Source organism: Pseudorasbora parva, chromosome 3, assembly GCF_024679245.1.
Source record: "Pseudorasbora parva isolate DD20220531a chromosome 3, ASM2467924v1, whole genome shotgun sequence".
NCBI classification, from domain to species: Eukaryota; Metazoa; Chordata; class Actinopteri; order Cypriniformes; family Gobionidae; genus Pseudorasbora; species Pseudorasbora parva.
Window position 1 is genome coordinate 23,767,854 of NC_090174.1, and position 19,146 is coordinate 23,786,999.

Below are 19,146 nucleotides of genomic sequence, written 5' to 3' on the forward strand. Positions count from 1 at the left end.
GCCGGGACGACATTGCGTACTCGGCTGCGGCAGGTCCCGGGACGGCACCTGACACCGCTAAACGAAGCGCTCGCGCGTGTGGCGCCCCCTCCACAAGAGCGCACTTCAAAGTGTGTTTTGTAGTGCAACTGTCAACATGGGGGAGCGGAGCAGCCTTTGAGCAGCGTAAGGTCTTTACCCATCGTCTCCACGGATGTTCTCTTTGTGCTCGGCACTTGCTCCAAATTGCTATCTCACCGTAGTCACTTTAACCCTCCTCATTCCAACTACTAAAGTTCTTTTCTTTTGTATTGTTCCCTTTTTTACTTTCTCCGCATGCTTCTTTGACTCTAACTAGTGTGGCGTGTTATCTTGAATGGGACAGCTCTCTGTCATTAAAGCTGCAGTGCTTGTTGCACCATACAGGGTGGCATAACTGTCAGCAGTTAAATGTAATAGAGCCTCTGACATGCCACACACTCTTTATAGCGCTACTTTTGATTGAGCCTTTATTGTTGTTTGCCTTTATTTCTTTTCTTCCATTAGATTCACTAATGTCGATCTTCATCGCCTCACCTTGACACGCAAACTTTTGTTTACATGCAGTTCAAGGGAGGCTTCTGAAGTCAGACGCGACCCTGACGTGTTTAAAGTGAATATGAAAATAATGACCCCGTTAGCACGCTTTGAAAAAGACGAATGCCAGGCCGCTCTGAAATCCTCCAGAAATGCTCTTCCAAAAGCTGAAGTTATGGACCCAATTGTCAACCCGGAATTATTGTTTATTAAGGCTGGCAATTTAAAATGGACTTTGATTACAATTTTTAATTGTGCTGATTAATCACATCTATAATATATATATATATATATATATATATATATATATATATATATATATATATATATATATATATATATATATATATATATATATATATATATATATATATATTGTTGGAATTTGCCAATGTATTAAATGTACATAATAGTGTTGAATTATTTAGTCAAAGGTACACTAAAGATTAATGCCATTTTTAGTGTGAAATTATGAACGTAAAAACCATCTCCTTGCAAGTAACTAGCCATGTTTTGTTTCAACCACAGAATTCTGTGTACAATTTAAATAATTATCATTATTACACGGCTCTGTGAAATACTTGATTCTGATTGGTCAATCGGGCATTCCAGCGGTATGTTATTTCCAGATAACACCCGCTCATACGGGTACTACGAGTTATCTTGACCGGTACTACTTCTATGCTTAACGCTGGCGCCATCTTGTGGCTGTTAAATACTTAAACAGCCATGGCTACAATGGAAGACTTCAAGGCGGGATTCCTTTATAAAGTTTTAAATATGGATATTTTACTTACACTAATGCATCGATTCGAATCAGAAGGCTCTATTAACCCATCGGAGTTGTGTGGAGCACGTTATTTGTCGGACAGCTGCATTTTTTTATTGACTTCAAAAACAGCTATCATTATAACTACTGCTTGGATTAACGTTAGCCTGGACTTTTTAAATATAACTCCGATTGTATTTGTCTGAAAGAAGAATGTCATATACACCTATAATGACTTGAGGGTGAGTTAATCATAGGCTTGGTTTCATTTTTGGGTGAAGCAGCAATAGATAAAGGCTTATAGCAGTTTTGAACCGTTTTTCTTCGCGGAAGCTTTGCGTAAGAGCTAATAAAATATGAATTCTCAAGACAATATTTTGTGTCTAATTTATTTGAGACTAGTAGCCGTGTTATAAGCAGGATAATGTACACCCAGCCGATTGTTATCGCTGAATAAACCTCTTCAGAGTGATGCAGAGCCTGATCACTCTGTCGGGGTTTATTTAGCGATAACAACCGGCTGGGTGTACATTATCCCTTACTTAATGTACCTTTAGATTATTATATACACTACCATTCAAGTTTATGGTCAGTAAGAAATCAATTTCAAGAAATCAATCAAGAAATTCTTTTAAAGAAATCAATACTTCTATTGAATATTCAGCAAGGATGCATTGAATAAATCAAAAGTGACTGTAAAACATTTATAATGTAAAAAAAAATATGTTTTTTTAAATCTTTTGTTATCAAGTATTACGTTTACAAAAAAATAGTAAGCAACATGGATGAGAAATGTTTCCTGAGCAGCAAATCAGCATATTAGAATGATTTCTGAAGGATCACGTGACACTGAAGACTAAGTAAGTAATGATGCTGACTATATTTGTAAATTGAAATTAAATTAGAAAATAAATTAAAATAGAAAACAGCTAATACTATTTCATAATACTGTTTTTACTGTATTTCTGATCAAATAAATACAGCCTTGGTGAGCATAAGAGACATAAAGAAAAGGGAAAAAAAAGACCCCAAACTGGTATTGTAATTTATTTGGTCAATTAATTTGATGCATTCAATTTTCCACGATTACAGTACATTTTAACCCGATGAAAATAGGCATGCAAACTATAAAGCAGACCAACTCGGTTCGGCGAAACCATTGAAGCTTTTTCATGCTTGCTACATCACTAAAGTCCTTTGTGAATCACATTCAGCTATGCCGTGTTTGAATGTGGCACAGGCAAACCCAATATCACACCTACAAGATGGATGGCTGTGAGATGGACACACTCCTCAGTGTAGGTGGTGACTGATGTTTCTGTTGAGCTGGCAGTACATGGACCACATTTCTTAGGGAGCCTAAGCATGACGTCAGCCTGTTTGAGGGCCAGATCTGAGGGAAAAACAGTGATCTGTCTGTTTCGCTCAGAGGCTTGACGCTCGTATTTGTCTGAAAGGGAACGCTAGTATAGTGACAACCGTGTGAATATTGAGCTGGTACATCTCCCCTTCCTCTGTTCCATAACCCAGTAAGCTTCTTCGTTACCTAGATAGGCAGCTATGTAGGTTGCAACAAGGTTGTTTAATCTGTCATTACACAGATTCTGTGCAATCTGTCATTCAAATATAGTGCACAGGAGGCTTGATTCTCAAATGATTTAATGGAAGCAATGTGAGATCAACAACTGTAAACTGTAATGTACATGCATACACATAGCACCCACATTTTGGGTTAAAGGTAGTTAGCAAATTAGCCCATGATTTACTCACCCTCAAGGTGTACGGTGGGGCAAAAAAGTATGTAGTGAGTCACCAATTGTGCAAGTTCTCCCACTTAAAAAGATGAGAGAGGCCTGTAATTTTCATCATGGGTACACTTCAACTATGAGACAGAATAAGAAAAAAATCCAGAAAATCACTGTCTCATTTTTAAAGAACTGATTTGCAAATTATGGTGGAAAATAGGTATTTGATCTATAACAAAAGTGCATATCAATGCTTTGTTATATATCCTTTGTTGGCAATGACAGAGGTCAAACATTTTCTGTAAGTCCCCACAAGGTTTTTACACACCGTTGCTGGTAATTTTGCCCATTCCTCTAGAGCAGTGATGTTTTGGGGCTGTCACTGGGCAACAGAGATTTTCAACTCCGTCCAAAGGTTTTCTATGGGGTTGAGATCTGGAGACTGACCACTCCAGGACCTTGAAATGCTACTTACGAAGTCACTCCTTCGTTGCCCGGGCAGTGTGTTTGTGATCATTGTCATGCTGAAAGACCCAGCCATGATTCATCTTCAATGCCTTTGCTGATGGAAGGAGGTTTTTACAAAAAATCTCACAATACATGGCCTTACTCATTCTTTCCTTTACACAGAGAAGCCTAAAGAAGTTACAGGCCTGTGAGAGCAAGAAATCTTGCTTTTTTGTAGGTGACCAAGTACTTATTTTCCACCATAATTTGCAAATGAATACTTTAAAAATCAGACAATATGATTTTCTGTTTTTTTGTTTTGTTTCTCATAGGCCTCTCTTTTTAAGTGGGAGAACTTGCACAATTGGTAGCTGACTGAATACTTTTTTTGCCCCACTGTATGAGACATTCTTTTTACAGATGAATACAATCAGAGTTACAGTATATTAAAAACATGATTATCCATATATTCTAAAAAAATAATCCATACATACCTGGGGGTGGTGTATAATGAAAGCCATATTTTTTTTCTGTAAATTGAATACAGAAAACGGTCTGCCAGAAGCTAGATATTTTACTTAAGTTTTAAATATGGATATTTTCTTAACACAAACCCATTGCTTCACTTCAGAATACATTTATTAACCCTCGGAGCCATGTGGATTACTTTTATAATGTATGGATGCACTTTTTTGGCCTTCAAATTATGAAATTTGATCCACCATTTTGGATGTATTTTTTTCTCACTGAGCTTGTGCAACAGGCAACCCAGTGATCGTCACGAACATGCGATCTGTCTGAATTATTACCAATATAGTGTGTCTTTCAGTCATATAATATGTGACTGAGGATGTAGTATGCCAGTAACTGGTTAACTCGTGGCCTTCTGTGTGATAGCACTGCTCTGCTCTCCAGCAGCACGTCATTGAACCTCTGCTGTCTCTGACTCAGAAGCTTCTCATCCTTACCACAATCCCCAGATATCAATCCACCCACCTGACCATGTGTGTGTGCTTGTGTATGTTTTAACAGGTGCAGTACCGAGAGCTGAAAGTGGACCCCAGTCACAGCCCAAGCAAAAGAAAGAAAAACAACCCAGGATAGCTCGTCTCCTTACACGGACGCTCTCCCAACGCCAAGGAAAAGGAGAGGACTGACCGGCGACCAGCCTCTTTCTGTCTCTCTTTCCCACTTTTTTCCCTCTCTGTTTTAGCTGCGGCGTGGAGAGTTAAAGGGCGCCGTCAGAGTGAAAACAGGACCATTGTTAATTACCATCCGTCCTTTTCTGGGTTTATTTTTTGCGGCAAGGCGGGCGGCAAAAGCTCTTGACCCCTTTTAGAGTCAAACAGTCTGGGTTATTTGTCAGCTCTTGCCACTAGCCAGACAGCTCTAAAAGCCAAGGTGTCCTTCCACGGCAGCAAAGGGAGCCGTTCTAACCGCAAATAGCAGGATCAGCTGATACTACGCCCACCTGTGCCGACACACCGCGCCTCTACAGAAGGGAAAACGACGGTGGTTAAGTTGCAGTTTGCACCCTACAATTTGCACGGCGCAGTAACTGCCATATCTAAAGCTATCCGCAGCTGTCGAGCAGCAGTTATCAGAGTCGACAGCTGAGCCCGTTACGGTCCGATTTATGGCTGTAACTAAAGTGCTCATGGAAACAACTCCCCCCCCCAAAAAAAACTAAAAACTAAAAAAACATGCCAGTGAGGGTTGCGCTATATTTACTTCTTTTTGATGTTCTTTTAACGGTATGAATGATGCATGCTTGGGATTGTTTATTGTAAACCTTCTTTGACCAATAGTAGCCATGGCAGTGTCAGCGTTAGCATTGTCCTTGTAGTGGGGATTAGGGAGTTTACGTACCCTTGCATCATCCTTTGCTCCCATAATGCCACGCAGTGCCACTAGGTTAATAAAGATGTCAGTCTGTGCCGCCAGAATGGTGACCGAGTGAAGAGAGGCACGTTCTCCTTTGAAAGCAACTTCCTCTGTCATCTCCCCATGCACCACAACTCTGCCTCCGTGCCTGCAGTCAGGAGCCGCCCCGTCCGCCCGACCGACCTCCTGCACCCACTCAAACTTTGATCTTCAACTCTCAAAGCTCAGCGTGCGAGACTTTTACAGAGGAAGAAAAAAACCCTCCGAAATCTCACGAAAAATCCCGAACTTGAAGGGCGAACGTCTGTGTGTGTTTTCATTGCTGTGGATTGGCTGCTTGACAAGAAGTCGATAGTGTGTGACAGGCTGCTTTAGGGCCTCGGGGGGTACCGGAGGGAAGAGGTTTACTGACGCCACTGTGGAGAAAAAGGAGGACGCGGGCTGCTTTTTCGCCGCTCCTCCTGTCATTCCGCTCTGTCATTTCCTCTCCTTCATCCATCCGCTTGCAAGGGAGGTCACGGACGGGTCCGCGGGGTGCTCTTGAGGGACCTCGGCGTAGCGAGCGCTGAAAGATCACAGCACAGGCTGCATCAGAAAGGACACTAGCCTCATCCCCCTGCCTCCCTCCTGACTTCTCATTTGCCATATCGCATCTATCATATGGAAAGACCATTGATTTGTCGGAGGGAATTCCATTACAAAGACAACACAATCCCCACTGAGCAGGACACAGACGGTACTTCAGTGACTTGCATTCTTAAAAAAATAAAATAATTCACAGATGATCTGAACAGCAGAACGGATAGTTTTCTAAGCCTGAATGTGTTTCTGTGTACTGTACGTGTTGAGTAGAGTACTGTGAATGGTTTTTTGCATCCCAAAAGCTTTCCGTTTTGTAAAAGTGCACATGCCGTGTTTGCAAGCAAACCAAAGTGGATCTTTTTTTGGGAAATTATAAAAAAGAGAACTATGTAGAATGTAACGTATCCATTCATTGGAAAAAAGGATTAAGGCACTTTCATTTATACCAGATTTTTTAAATTATTTATTTGACATAAATCTTTGTTCTTTGTAAATATTCTTGTAAAAAAAACAGAAAAAAAAGAAAAGAAAATCTGATTATATGTGGTCAGATGTTTATGAAAATGTAATGCGTGTCTGTGGAAATTGAAAACCTGTTGCCTGTGATGTCATACTGTGACTGGCCGAAACAGTTGGCAGAATTGACAAAATTTAAACTAAAATATGGACACTGAATATTTACAATAGTTTATGTCTATTGCTTTTAAAGAAAGATTTTGTTTAATTTTATATATATATAATTATTGCTTGCGTTCATCAATAAAACCATAATTCTCTAAGCATGTAAACAAGAAGGATGTGTACATTGCTATTTTAGTATACTATTACAGTATTTATTTATATATTTTTATAGTATGTTTTTATATATCTATTTAGCTTTCATTTTATTTCAGTTAAAGGGTCAATTGTAGTACTTAAAGTACTATAGTTTTTTTTTGGGGGGGGGGGGGGGGGGGGGGGTGGCTCACCCAAAAATGAAAATACTAAGCCATCCTAGGTTTGTCTGACTTTGTTTCAGATGAATACAGTCAGAGTTATATTAAAAATGTCCTGGCCAATCCAAGCATTATAATAGCAGTTAATGTCCATTTCTGTTTTGAAGTCCATAAACGTGCATCTATCCATCTTAAAAGTGCTCCACACGGCTCCAGGGGTTAATAAAGGCTGTGTGAAGTGGAGCGATGTGTTTGTGTGAGAAAAATATCCATGTTTAAAACTTTATAAACTAAAATAACTAGCTTTGGACAGATGGCCGTACGCAGCGATTTACGAAGAAAGCGTAACCCTTGATGCACGGCGTATTGACAAACGCAGAAACGCAGAGGAAAGAGCAAAACAAAGCTCATGAATTAGAAGTCTAAAACAAGAATTGTTAAAGAACAATGCCGGAGGATTTCAATATAAGAGAAGAGGGGCTTGAGTTTGTTTCCCAGACCTATTTGTTTGAACCGCGAGAGGCGTCAACTTGTCATACATGGCGTCGGGTTATTATTCTAAGTCGACTTGCATACGGCCGTCTGTCAGAAGTTAGTTATCTTAGTTGATAAAGTTTTAAACTAATATTTTTCTCACACAAACACATTGCTTTGCTTCAGAAGGCCTTTATTAACCCCGGAGCTGCATGGATATCGTTTATAGAGAAAAGGCCATTCACCGCATTATAATGCTTGGATTAGCCAGGACATTTTTTATTTATTTAACTCTGATTAAAAACTCTGATTGTTTTTGTTATAATGCTATAATGTCATATATACACCTAGGATGGCTTGAGGGTGAGTCAATCATGGGGTAATTTCATTTTTTGTGTTTACTTTTTTGTGCTAACTTGTGCTTTTTATCTAAAATGTATATTTTACCTTGATTTCAATTAATGTGGAAAAAAAACTTTAGTTTAATATAAAACTGGATGTGTGATTTGCATCTGAATGAATATAAAGTACTTTTTAGTACTTTGAAAAGCGACTGTGTTTGCATACTGAAGGCACAAGGTCTCATCTCTAGATCAGCTCTTAGCTGTGATTCTTTTATAGACAAACACACAGGTGTGTACAAGCTGTTGAACACAAGAGTCATTCATTTCTTACACCTTCACCAGTGCTGCTATATTTCAAGGCTTTCACCGTGAGCCAAGTTTCCCCAACGAACAACCCATGGTGTAAGCGTTCTTCACACACTCTCAGAGTGATGGAAGAACAGTGTGTTCCTCCACAGGGGCCAAAGGGGCTCCCCTGTGCTCTCAGCCTCTGTGGCCCCTCATCATTTGTTAGTCTGGATGTTTCTTCCCTGTCTGATCCCTGCTGTTATTCAATATGACACCGTAGCATCACACGGCGTGATCCAGTTTGAACGGCCGCGCTGCCAGACGCTAATAATCACGGCCACGCTGAAAGCAAGAACACTTGAGCTTGTTATTTATTAACCTCGGCATCCTCCATCGCTCTTGGGCTGTCAGACTCAGACAATCCGCAGCGTCTTGGGTTCTAATCCCAAACCTGGCCACCGTGATCCCTGGTCACCTCTGGAGACTCGCTCGGATTGTACTTGACAAGGGCATGATCAGGAAACGGCTCATTCTTCATGGAGGTCTTTGGTAGATTTCTTGCCTTTTGTAGTAGAATCAGTTGTTTGGAAGGGATTGATTATTAACCCCACATGGCACACATATGCGTTCCCTCCATCATCCTGGATCAGAGAACTGGGAGATGTCATCTTGTAGGCTGGGATTCAACTTAAGTTAAGATTGTTCATTTGGAACAGTGGCAATGAGGTGTATTGCTGAGTTGTCTAATAATGGGCCGTAAGATATACAGTATACACAAGAGAAAAATTACTTCACATGATCCTTTCTTATGAATTTCTATGCGTTTTTTTTTTTTTTTTTTAAGTTAGTTGAACCAGAGAGAGGGAGAGAAAGAAAAACAAACCAGAAGTGTCTAGCATTTTTTGTGAACTACAAATCTATTTTAAAAGCATCTTAGGATGTTAGTTGATAGAAAGTGTGCTGAGCTGCAATCGATACATACAAATATTAGTATTGCCAGTTCTGATTTAACTCATTCTCTGCCATTGATGGAAATTTCCATCATTTGGGTCTTTTCTGGGATATCCATACAACCAAATATTCTGGGGGCCATGAACATCTTTTGAAAATTATCTAAAATGCTGGCGATGGCTGACTGGAGTTAAAATGCATTTAGTCAAACCATAAGTCTTGTCCATTTTATAGTTTTAAAAGTATGGTTCTAATAAAAAGAGTGTGTAGGTCAGTGGCGAAGCTACAGATAGGCCCGGGTCCACCCACTTTGAATTGTGGCCCACCCAATAAATTGTTTTTTAACATTAGTAATTTTCCAAAAAGTGATAAGAATTATAATAAACTTCTAATAACATTATAACTGTATTTACTTAGTTCAAATAATTCTTAAATGAAGTTCTCCATGGTCAATTGCAGGTGGTTTCGTAGTTTCCCCTCTCCCTATAGGTGCATTTCACACTCTTGTCAAAATGAAAAGTTTCTGTTAGTCCCACCCATGATATAATGGTAAGATTTGCTTGAGAATTTGAGAAAACAAATGTCAAACAGTCAATTCTAAAAGCTTACTTTGGATATATATTTAGATATGTACTGCTGCAAGAAACCAAGGTTCTGTAGGTTTTGAAATATTAAACCAATGAAAAGTAATAAAAAGAGCTTGTGACTAAACCTTGTAACTCCATTGGCTCTTCAAACTGTCAGTCAAACATCATAACTCCCGCCTCTATCGTGAATGAAGTGCGTATGGAGATATATCGCTGCTTGTTTACAATATTAGGGTAAATAAAGAACTGTTTGTTTGAATAAGTACAGCGTTTTCTTTACTCAAGAAACATTATATATAAAAAAAATAAAAATGTTTTGTGTTTGAGGAGTTGAGAAGAGTCTAGCATTTGTCAGCGAGTCGAAGCCAGTACTCTCAAATAGCCTGTGTAAAATCACTTCTTTAATAACATGAGATTTTTGCCAAATGTCAAAAAACTAAAAAAACAAACAACTAAAAACTGAGTACCCACATAGCTACAGTAAACTTTATAACCTGTAAGTTGATGTAAACGTAATGCCCTTACTGCCTCAGATGCAGCTGTTGATAACAAAATCTCTGACATTCTCAGAAATTAGCTGAAAAAAAAAAAAAAAAAAACTTCTTAACTCAATTTGTGCTTGATTTTGGTAAAATATTAATAATATAGTGCAAGTGTCTGACCATTTATATAAATGCATTAATTCATGTACTTTATTTCTTATTTGCCATTTTTTTACTTTGAACTTGAAAGTGTGCTGCATTTTTTCCCCCTGATAATTTGGCAAGCAGTTTTCATACGCGATATGATTATACAATTTGTATACCCACCGTTTTATGAAGATCCAGCCATTTGAACATTGCTGGCCTAACCCCTAGTGTAGGTGTAGCCACAATTTTTCTGGCTATAAAATTTTTAATAATTTGCAAGTTTCTAATTGTTCTTTATTGAATCTTTATTTATAATAAACTTATTTTCCAATACAAAATATTTAGAATTAAAACAATTCCATTGTTTTGTTTACAAATATATATTTTGTACAAAATTTAAATTAAATAATCTCCAGTGTTAAATATTAACAACAAAAGACAAAAAGGTGCACAACATTAGAAATAAGACATAATATTAATTGAGAACTTATACTGCGATCACTCATACTATAGAGTTCTCAATTAATATTATTAATTCTTATTTGTATCCACTCAAAACTTAATAGCACAAACATCAAGACAAAAAATGTCATTATTAGTGTTAACAAAAGGCAGAGCATTACAACAGGTCTACAGACACATGCCCATTTCTTCTTGTTTCCCTATAGGTACTCATTTAGAATACGTTAAACTCAGATTGTCCAGTGATCAGTGCCGCCCCCTCCGCCTGCAGATCTTCAAGTAACTGCACAAACAGGCTGGTTTGATCCCCAAGACAGTGTCTCAGTGCGGGGCTCACCTGTGACACATGCTGCTCCAAATTCAAAACAGTCCTCAGGTCCTCAGCCAGGCTCACCGCACCGGAATCTCCCCAGGTGGACGCTAACGTGCCTGGACGGAGACGAATCAGGGTGCGGCATACAGTGGGACTAAGGTCCAGAGGTGTAAGGGGGGTTTTGTAGGTAGTTACGTGTCGCTCTTGGAGGTAGGTGAGGAGTAGGCAGCTGAGGACCCATGAGCAGGACTCTATGAAGGGCACGTCCCGCACCTGCGAGCAAGGGGCATCCAGAGCTTTGTCACCTTCTTCCGCACAGCGAAGGAGCTCCTCACGTAGAGCCTCAAGAGAAACCAGGTCCAGAGGGGTCTGACCTTCATTGTCACGCAACTGTAGAAGAGGAGAGCCTAGAAAAAAATGAATAAAAAAATTGCTGTAGAGGTTTACAACAGAATCCAGCATTTGACATGATCTGATGCAGGTAAGAGGATGGCTTGTTGATCTCCTAACGGTCAATCTTTTGGTTTTGTGGTTTTAGGGGGGTTTTGGATACTTGTCAGCTGGTCAGGCTGGTAGACCAGCTAAGCACCATCTTAGCTAGACAAACTATTTAAGACCAGAAAACATCTTGGGTGGGTTTAATCTGTTGATTTTTTAAGAGTTAGGCTGGTTGAGGTCATTACACTTTGACAAAATGTACAGTGAAGTCACAGCACCATTTAGCAAAGGGTAAAGTCAGCATAGCAAAGTCATCCTTAGTGTTCAACGTAAAAATCCAATTTGCTGAATTGTTTTAGTATATTAAACGCACATCCTGAGTAATTAAAACCATGCTTTTTTGATCAAATAAAAAAAATAAAAAATATTCAAAAGTTAAATGAGCAACAGCTCTGGTGGAGGAGGAAGATATATCTTCCAGGCACTGTTAGCTCAGTAAGCAAACTTGGCTAATGTTGAGCCACAGGATAGCGTCACAGCTAACTTATGCTAACACACAATTAACAAGCTTAAAACTCACAATGAATTTATCTTGAAGTGAAACTTAGAAATGACAATTAAAGGTGGGGTAAGTGTTATTTGAAAAAAGTTTTAGAAGAAGGACTCGGCCGAGTGGAATAACAAACTTGTAGCCACTCAGCAGTTAAGGGACGTGTCTATGGTGAGAAGAGAGGCTTAGTGCGCGCCATTATTCAAAACACGAGTAACACAGGGTGGACATTAGCCAAGAAAGAACTAATATATGCTTTTTTTGCTTGAATATGCTCATGTGTCATGTTTGCCCATTTGCGATCGTATTGTCGCTCACTTCAGCAATGATAAAGACCTGTTCATTTCCACACCATATGGAGCATCTAAAACCCCTCAGTGTCAGCTCACAAAATGTGTCCAACAGTTAAGATACTATACTCCTAATATACGTTTGTTTCCTCTTTTCATATAACCCATCCGGTCAAAATTGTAATATGTCGTTAGCTGGTTTATTGGGCTTGTATACTAACGTTATCGAGTTGTTCATGAGAACGGTTCGTTTTTTTTGTGATCGCTATTTAACTCTAATCTTGTCATAATTGTAATATGTTCGTTAGTTGGACTCATGCTTGTGTTCTATCGAGTTGTTCTCAAGAACGGTTTGTGTTTTTGTGATGGAAGGGATGACTTTTTCATTGAATATTCGACCTGGATTAGATACACAGAGATTCTGCCATAGTCGTTGACTGGGTTACGTATGTGTGGGGCGGAGCTATCAAAATAGGGCCGAGACCCTTTTTGGGGGTAGGGGTGTGTTTGTTTTGGTGATTTGAAATATCAACAACGGTTACCAGAAAGCACTTACCCCACCTTAAAGACAGGAAAGATCTGCAATGGTTTAAATCTAAAAGTTCTGCATATTAGATTTAGTTATTTTTAATGTAAACACATCTGAAGAGATTAGCATGAGCATACTCTTACTAAAAATGTTGAGACGCTACACTGATGCTGCCTGACTTCATGTAACACGGTATCTACATGGTACTCAGAGGGATTTCAAAAAATAATACTACGGTACATGTGCAAAAAACAGTGTATCCAATGATACATTTCAGTGTTTAACTGTTAGATTAGCCTCAACTATTCATTGGCATTGTTGAAGTTAATAAATAATGATTATGCTAATGATTTTTCGGATCTGTAAATAATGTTATGTATAAATACAAAAATCTTCAGCAAACCCATTTCCTTCAACTTCAGCTCTTCGCAATAATACATTTCCCAGAATAATGCATTTGATTTTCACAAAGGGGGTTGTAGATGCCCATACATGTACTTGGTTAAATGACTTTCTCTCTTCTGTGACTACAGTTAAAGTGGCTTTAGTGTGGCTGAAGGTAAATCCCATTCACTCTCGCTCTTGGCTTGGCAAACGGCAGCCGTGTCAAGTGGGCTCCCTGTTTACATTTAGATCTCCCTATTTCTATGGCAAACTGCTCTTGACGATACTTGACTCTTAAACCCCTGTGCTAATGTGGCAGCCGTTCTGCTAAAGCTCAGACAACTCTGCACGTCTCTTAAAAGCTTCGCCGTGCTTTCCGCTCGGTGTTGATACTCAGACAAAGTCCCACTATCAAAAGACAGGATCATTGTGTGCACAAGTGCAAGAAACGAGAAGAAAAATGCTGCTTTATATTACACAATTACCAAAGATGGGGGCAGCTTACCTCTGCTCCCTTTTACATATGATTGTCAAGCTATTCAGTTAAACACTGTTAATTATTAATCTTTGAAAATGCACAAATAATATTATCAGAAACCATCACAATACCTTTATTGTGTTATGGAAATCGGTTTATACTGACTTTGTAACTTTGACAACTATACTTTGGTTTAAAAAAAAGTGGATTTTTAAAATCTGGGATCGGAGCGATTGCAGAGGTCAAGGAGCTGAAGAAGAGAGTAAGTCCATGAGACAGAATCGAGGAGAAGAACAAATTTCTTCATTCCGGGTCATCACCGTGACCCCCCTCCACAGATGAGACCTTGCCCAGAGCTCAGGCAAGAACATCACAAATTTAAGGTCAGAGTACACCTCTCTGAATCCTTGAGAGATGCATTCAACATGTACGTTTTTGGCTTTAGGGAAAACAGTGTTGTTATTTGACAGGAAGAAAACTCCTTTTTCCTTTCGATGCTTACAGTAAGACTTTCAAATAGTGACAATTCAATAAAACTGCAAATGTCTATTCTTTGTTGAAGGGAGAGGCCTTGGATTGCCTCCAGCTTCCCCCTGCTTGATGTTCCACAGCTTTGATAAAAATTGGACAGAAAGAAGGACATGTTTTATGCACACTTAAATGGTACCCAAGCTCTGAAAAGGTTTTTTTTTCTGCAATGGGAACGGGAATGCTTGCGTCCTTCATGAAACACTAGACTTTCAAACATCTCTTATTATTCATACCAAAATGGACGCACACACTAAGTCACGCTCAAGTGCTTCATCTTGCACTATAAGTACCATGATACCACACTGTAAGCAAATGAAAATATAGCATCTGTATTCAAATAAAAGCATTAATAAAGCATATTAGAATATTACGAGTGTTTAAGCAACTATTTCACTGTTTTTGTACTTGTTCTTTACTAGCTAAGAATTTTAAAAAAGCACTTTAAATAAATAAACCTGTCATTTAAGCAAACAATCCTCCATGAATCCTCGCTGTCACTTTTGTGAAAGAATCTTTCTCATTCAAAATACAGACTTAACACAGCTCGTCCTCCATCATTGGAATCAGGTAGTGTGCTTTGTTAACAGCACCGCTGCAGAGCTGTCAAATACCTGACAGGTCGAGACTGCCTGCACAAATTTGCGCTCGCCAGTGACTGCTGATGAATGCAAGCTACGGGCAGATCTCCCTCCCCTCGGACGGCACGGTCGGTCGTAACCCTTTCTTCACAATGGCCCATGAAACACACATCTGTCAGCGCTTAGCCACACAGATGCACCCGTAGCCGCTGGAGTGGTCAGCCGGGGAGTTTTGATACGATACTGGCGCATTCGTCATACCGAGCGATTGAAGTGAGTCCAGGTATTGGCGTGTCAGACACATAAATAAACACCTGGGGGTATTAAATGCCAGAGATGGTAATTATGCCCCCCCCGTTCACACGACAACAAGGGATTCAGCCCTCACAGATATACCTGTTCCATAGATGAGCTACAGCTAAAGTGCATGCAAACTACACATCAGTCAAGAGCAAAGCAAGCCGCCCCTTAGCCTTTAGAGGGCAGACGAAGACTAGGAATAGAGAGGTGGAGGAGGGGAAGCAGAAACAGAGCAAAATCCATTCCATCCGTTCTGTATCCACACATATTTAATCTAGACAACACAAGCCCTTAGTCTATGAACCCACGATACACTTTGCCATGCTGTGAACACACAGACGCACACCGACCCAACCAAAGTCTGTTTGTGTGTGTGAAATCACATTATACTGACTAACAGAGATTGACCAAGACAAAAGGCCAGGCAGGCTCAGATTAGGACAGATTACTTTTTGTAACCTGATTCCTTGGCATCACACTCGAGCAACACAGGCCCCTCCCTGCTTCATATTACAAACACAACACAGACGACCCTTGATGCCACCATGCCAGACTGATAAAGATAAGTTCCATTCATCCCACCTAGATTATCAGAGCGGCACAGTGTCGGTTATAGCACACAGATGGAGCCGTATAAAGATTGGACTCGGTTTCAATGGTCTAGTCTCAGCCTCACACGGCAAGCTGGAACACTGTCAGATACATATTGCACATAAAAATGCAAGAGCTGGATGAAATCACCAGTTCTGATCTGATTAACTTCTGGGGGTCAAGGTGTATCAAATTTGGGTTGTGCAATGACATCTGACCCATTGATTGCCCAAATGGTCCTGGATAATTATTAATATTGAAATTATTTATTAAAATACAATTAAAATAAAACACAAATTAACTAAAAAATAATAATAAAATAAATGAGTATAACAATACTCAAGAGTTTTTGTTTGAGGCACACAACAAAAAAAGGTACAAAAGCTAACCCTGGGTTGGGACCCTTTCAAAAGGTACACCTTTGCACCTAATTTACCCCTAACTTATTAACACCTAAAATGCTCATGGTACCCAGATGGACATCTTAATACTTTTTACCTAGAAAGTACCTTTTGAAAGGTTATCACCAGGGTTAGAAATAAACACTTTCACTCACCAGCCAAATTGGCTAATCAATTATGTTACTGGCCATTCAGAACTTCTACAAGCCAGAACAAATCATATCAGAAATTAAACAGATTATCAAAGTCACAGTTTAGATTTAAATATATTTATTATTAAATTGGATTCTGTATCATTGATGACAGCCATGAAAGCCAATCACTGGGAATACCATTCAAATAAAATAAAATATAAATAAAAACTAAATTCTTTATGACTTCTCTTATAATTGCCATGAGTTTACCTGCGCATAGCAATAAAGACTTTTTGACCACAATTCTTGGACATGTGGCATTTATGAGAATGTGCTGGAAAAAGGGGCCTCTTAATTGCCTCATACATAGGGCTTTGGTGGAGCGTTAACTGGTTGCACAGTAATTCAGCAAAAATAATTCAGTTTAATGTGTTATACTTATTTACTTTTGTTTCTGGTTAATGTAACAATATGATTTTAATTAGCAATGAATTACTCCTAATTACTCATAATAAATATATTCAATTATTAAATAATTATACATCAGCAAATATATGTGCAATACCGGTCGGTGTGGTTTGGCCTATTAATATCTTTTTACATGCAGATGGTAACTGGAGCTTCTCACTGTGGTGATTTTAGCCTTCACCACACCTCTGATCTGAATGAGTCAACATCAGCATTATGCTTGCCGTCGCCATGTTTGCTACTGTTTGACGGGTGCGTGCACACTTGCACGAAGCAGAGCAAGCATTTTCAATACAGACCCTTTTCAAAAAATTAGCATATTGTGATAAAGTTCATTATTTTCCATAATGTAATGATAAAAATTAACCTTTCATATATTTTAGATTCATTGCACACCAACTGAAATATTTCAGGTCTTTTATTGTTTTAATACTGATGATTTTGGCATACAGCTCATGAAAACCCAAAATTCTCCAAAAATTTGCATATTTTATCAGACCAATAAAAGAAAAGTGTTTTTAATACAAAAAAAGTCAACCTTCAAATAATTATGTTCAGTTATGCACTCAATACTTGGTCGGGAATCCTTTTGCATAAATGACTGCTTCAATGCGGCGTGGCATGAGGCGATCAGCCTGTGGCACTGCTGAGGTGTTATGGAGGCCCAGGATGCTTCGATAGCGGCCTTAAGCTCATCCAGAGTGTTGGGTCTTGCGTTTCTCAACTTTCTCTTCACAATATCCCACAGATTCTCTATGGGGTTCAGGTCAGGAGAGTTGGCAAGCCAATTGAGCACAGTAATACCATGGTCAGTAAACCATTTACCAGTGGTTTTGGCACTGTGATCAGGTGCCAGGTCGTGCTGAAAAACGAAGTCTTCATCTCCATAAAGCTTTTCAGCAGATGGAAGCATGAAGTGCTCCAAAATCTCCTGACAGCTAGCTGCATTGACCCTGCCCTTGATAAAACACAGTGGGCCAACACCAGCAGCTGACATGGCACCCCAGACCATCACTGACTGTGGGTACTTGACACTGGACTTCAGGCATTTTGGCATTTCCTTCTCCCCAGTCTTCCTCCAGACTCTGGCACCTTGATTTCCGAATGACATGCAAAATTTGCTTTCATCTGAAAAAAGTACTTTGGACCACTGAGCAACAGTCCAGTGCTGCTTCTCTGTAGCCCAAAAGTGGCTTGACCTGGGGTATGCGGCACCTGTAGCCCATTTCCTGCACACGCCTGTGCACGGTGGCTCTGGATGTTTCTACTCCAGACTCAGTCCACTGCTTCCACAGGTCCCCCAAGGTCTGGAATCGGTCCTTTTCCACAATCTTCCTCAGGGTCCCGTCACCTCTTCTCGTTATGCAGCGTTTTTTTGCCACACTTTTTGCCTAACCCTTCCCACAGACTTCCCACTGAGGTGCCTTGATACAGCACTCGGGGAACAGCCTATTTGTTCAGAAATTTCTTTCTGTGTCTTACCCTCTCGCTTGAGGGTGTCAATGATGGCCTTCTGGACAGCAGTCAGGTCGGCAGTCTAACCCATGATTGCGGTTTTGAGTAATGAACCAGGCTGGGAGTTTTTAAAAGACTCAGGAATCTTTTGCAGGTGTTTAGAGTTAATTCGTTGATTCAGATGATTAGATTAATAGCTCGTTTAGAGAACCTTTTCATGATATGCTAATTTTTGAGATATGAATTTTGGGTTTTCATGAGCTGTATGCCCAAATCATCAGTATTAAAACAATAAAAGACCTGAAATTTTTTCTGTTGGTGTGCAATAAATTAAAAATATATGAAAATGTAATTTTTATCATTACATTATGGAAAATAATGAACTTTTATCACAATATGCAAATTTTTTGAGAAGGACCTGTATATTCCTATGAAAGTTCTGAGTGCGAGTGAAGCTCAATGTCCATAGGAATAAACTGAAAATGCACGTTCATCTTTTCGCCAGTGAGCACGTCAGTAACGCTAATTAAATGTTGTTCAGGTGTTATTGTGCCTGTAAAATGAGGTCACAGCACAGCTTCAGCATCCCTGCTATTTATAAAGTGTTTCCCGGTATGTTTAACATCTTAACCGACTAGTGACACCTCAATCGTCACATATTTTTTATTGATTTTCAACTACCTTGGAGTGACTTGTTATATCCCCATTAATTTAACACTGTAAAAATGTACACTGCAAAAACTTTACCGTGGCCACCACTGGCCACCCCTCGTGGACACCCCCGGCAATTCCAGTATTACCAGTCTTGTCACCCATCGATTAACTGGTTGGGAAAATTTACTCACCGTATCATTCCTAGTTGGAGGGTGTTCATATCAAACCCTGGTTTTCACCCCAGTGACTTTAAAAATAATAATTTGTACATATTTGTTATATCATATCTGAATATGATTTCATCTGATTTCAACCCCCCCCACCCCAATAAAAACTTAAACTTCAGAAAGTACTTATAAAGCTATTAATGAGAAGCTTGTTAATGTAATAATAATAACAA

The 19,146-nt window shown here is 39.4% G+C and overlaps 2 protein-coding genes across 7 annotated transcripts in view; one reads left to right on the forward strand and one right to left on the reverse strand.

The window, feature by feature from the left end:
• mctp1a (multiple C2 domains, transmembrane 1a) overlaps nt 1-6,758 on the forward strand; it is a 259,323-nt gene extending 252,565 nt beyond the window's left edge. For 2 of the 6 annotated variants that reach the window (XM_067438205.1, XM_067438204.1), the window contains one exon: nt 4,549-6,758. In XM_067438205.1, the coding sequence (XP_067294306.1) occupies nt 4,549-4,620 (72 nt within the window). In that variant the 3' untranslated portion in view covers nt 4,621-6,758. The remainder of the gene's footprint in view (nt 1-4,548) is intronic. The other 4 variants (XM_067438207.1, XM_067438206.1, XM_067438209.1 and 1 more) reach the window with 2 other exon arrangements.
• Nucleotides 6,759-10,582: 3,824 nt separating this feature from the next.
• The window catches only part of slf1 (SMC5-SMC6 complex localization factor 1), a 39,316-nt gene continuing 30,752 nt past the window's right edge, over nt 10,583-19,146 (reverse strand). Inside the window, exon 19 of the mRNA XM_067438210.1 lies at nt 10,583-11,372. Coding sequence (XP_067294311.1) covers nt 10,867-11,372 — 506 coding nt within the window. The 3' untranslated portion in view covers nt 10,583-10,866. The remainder of the gene's footprint in view (nt 11,373-19,146) is intronic.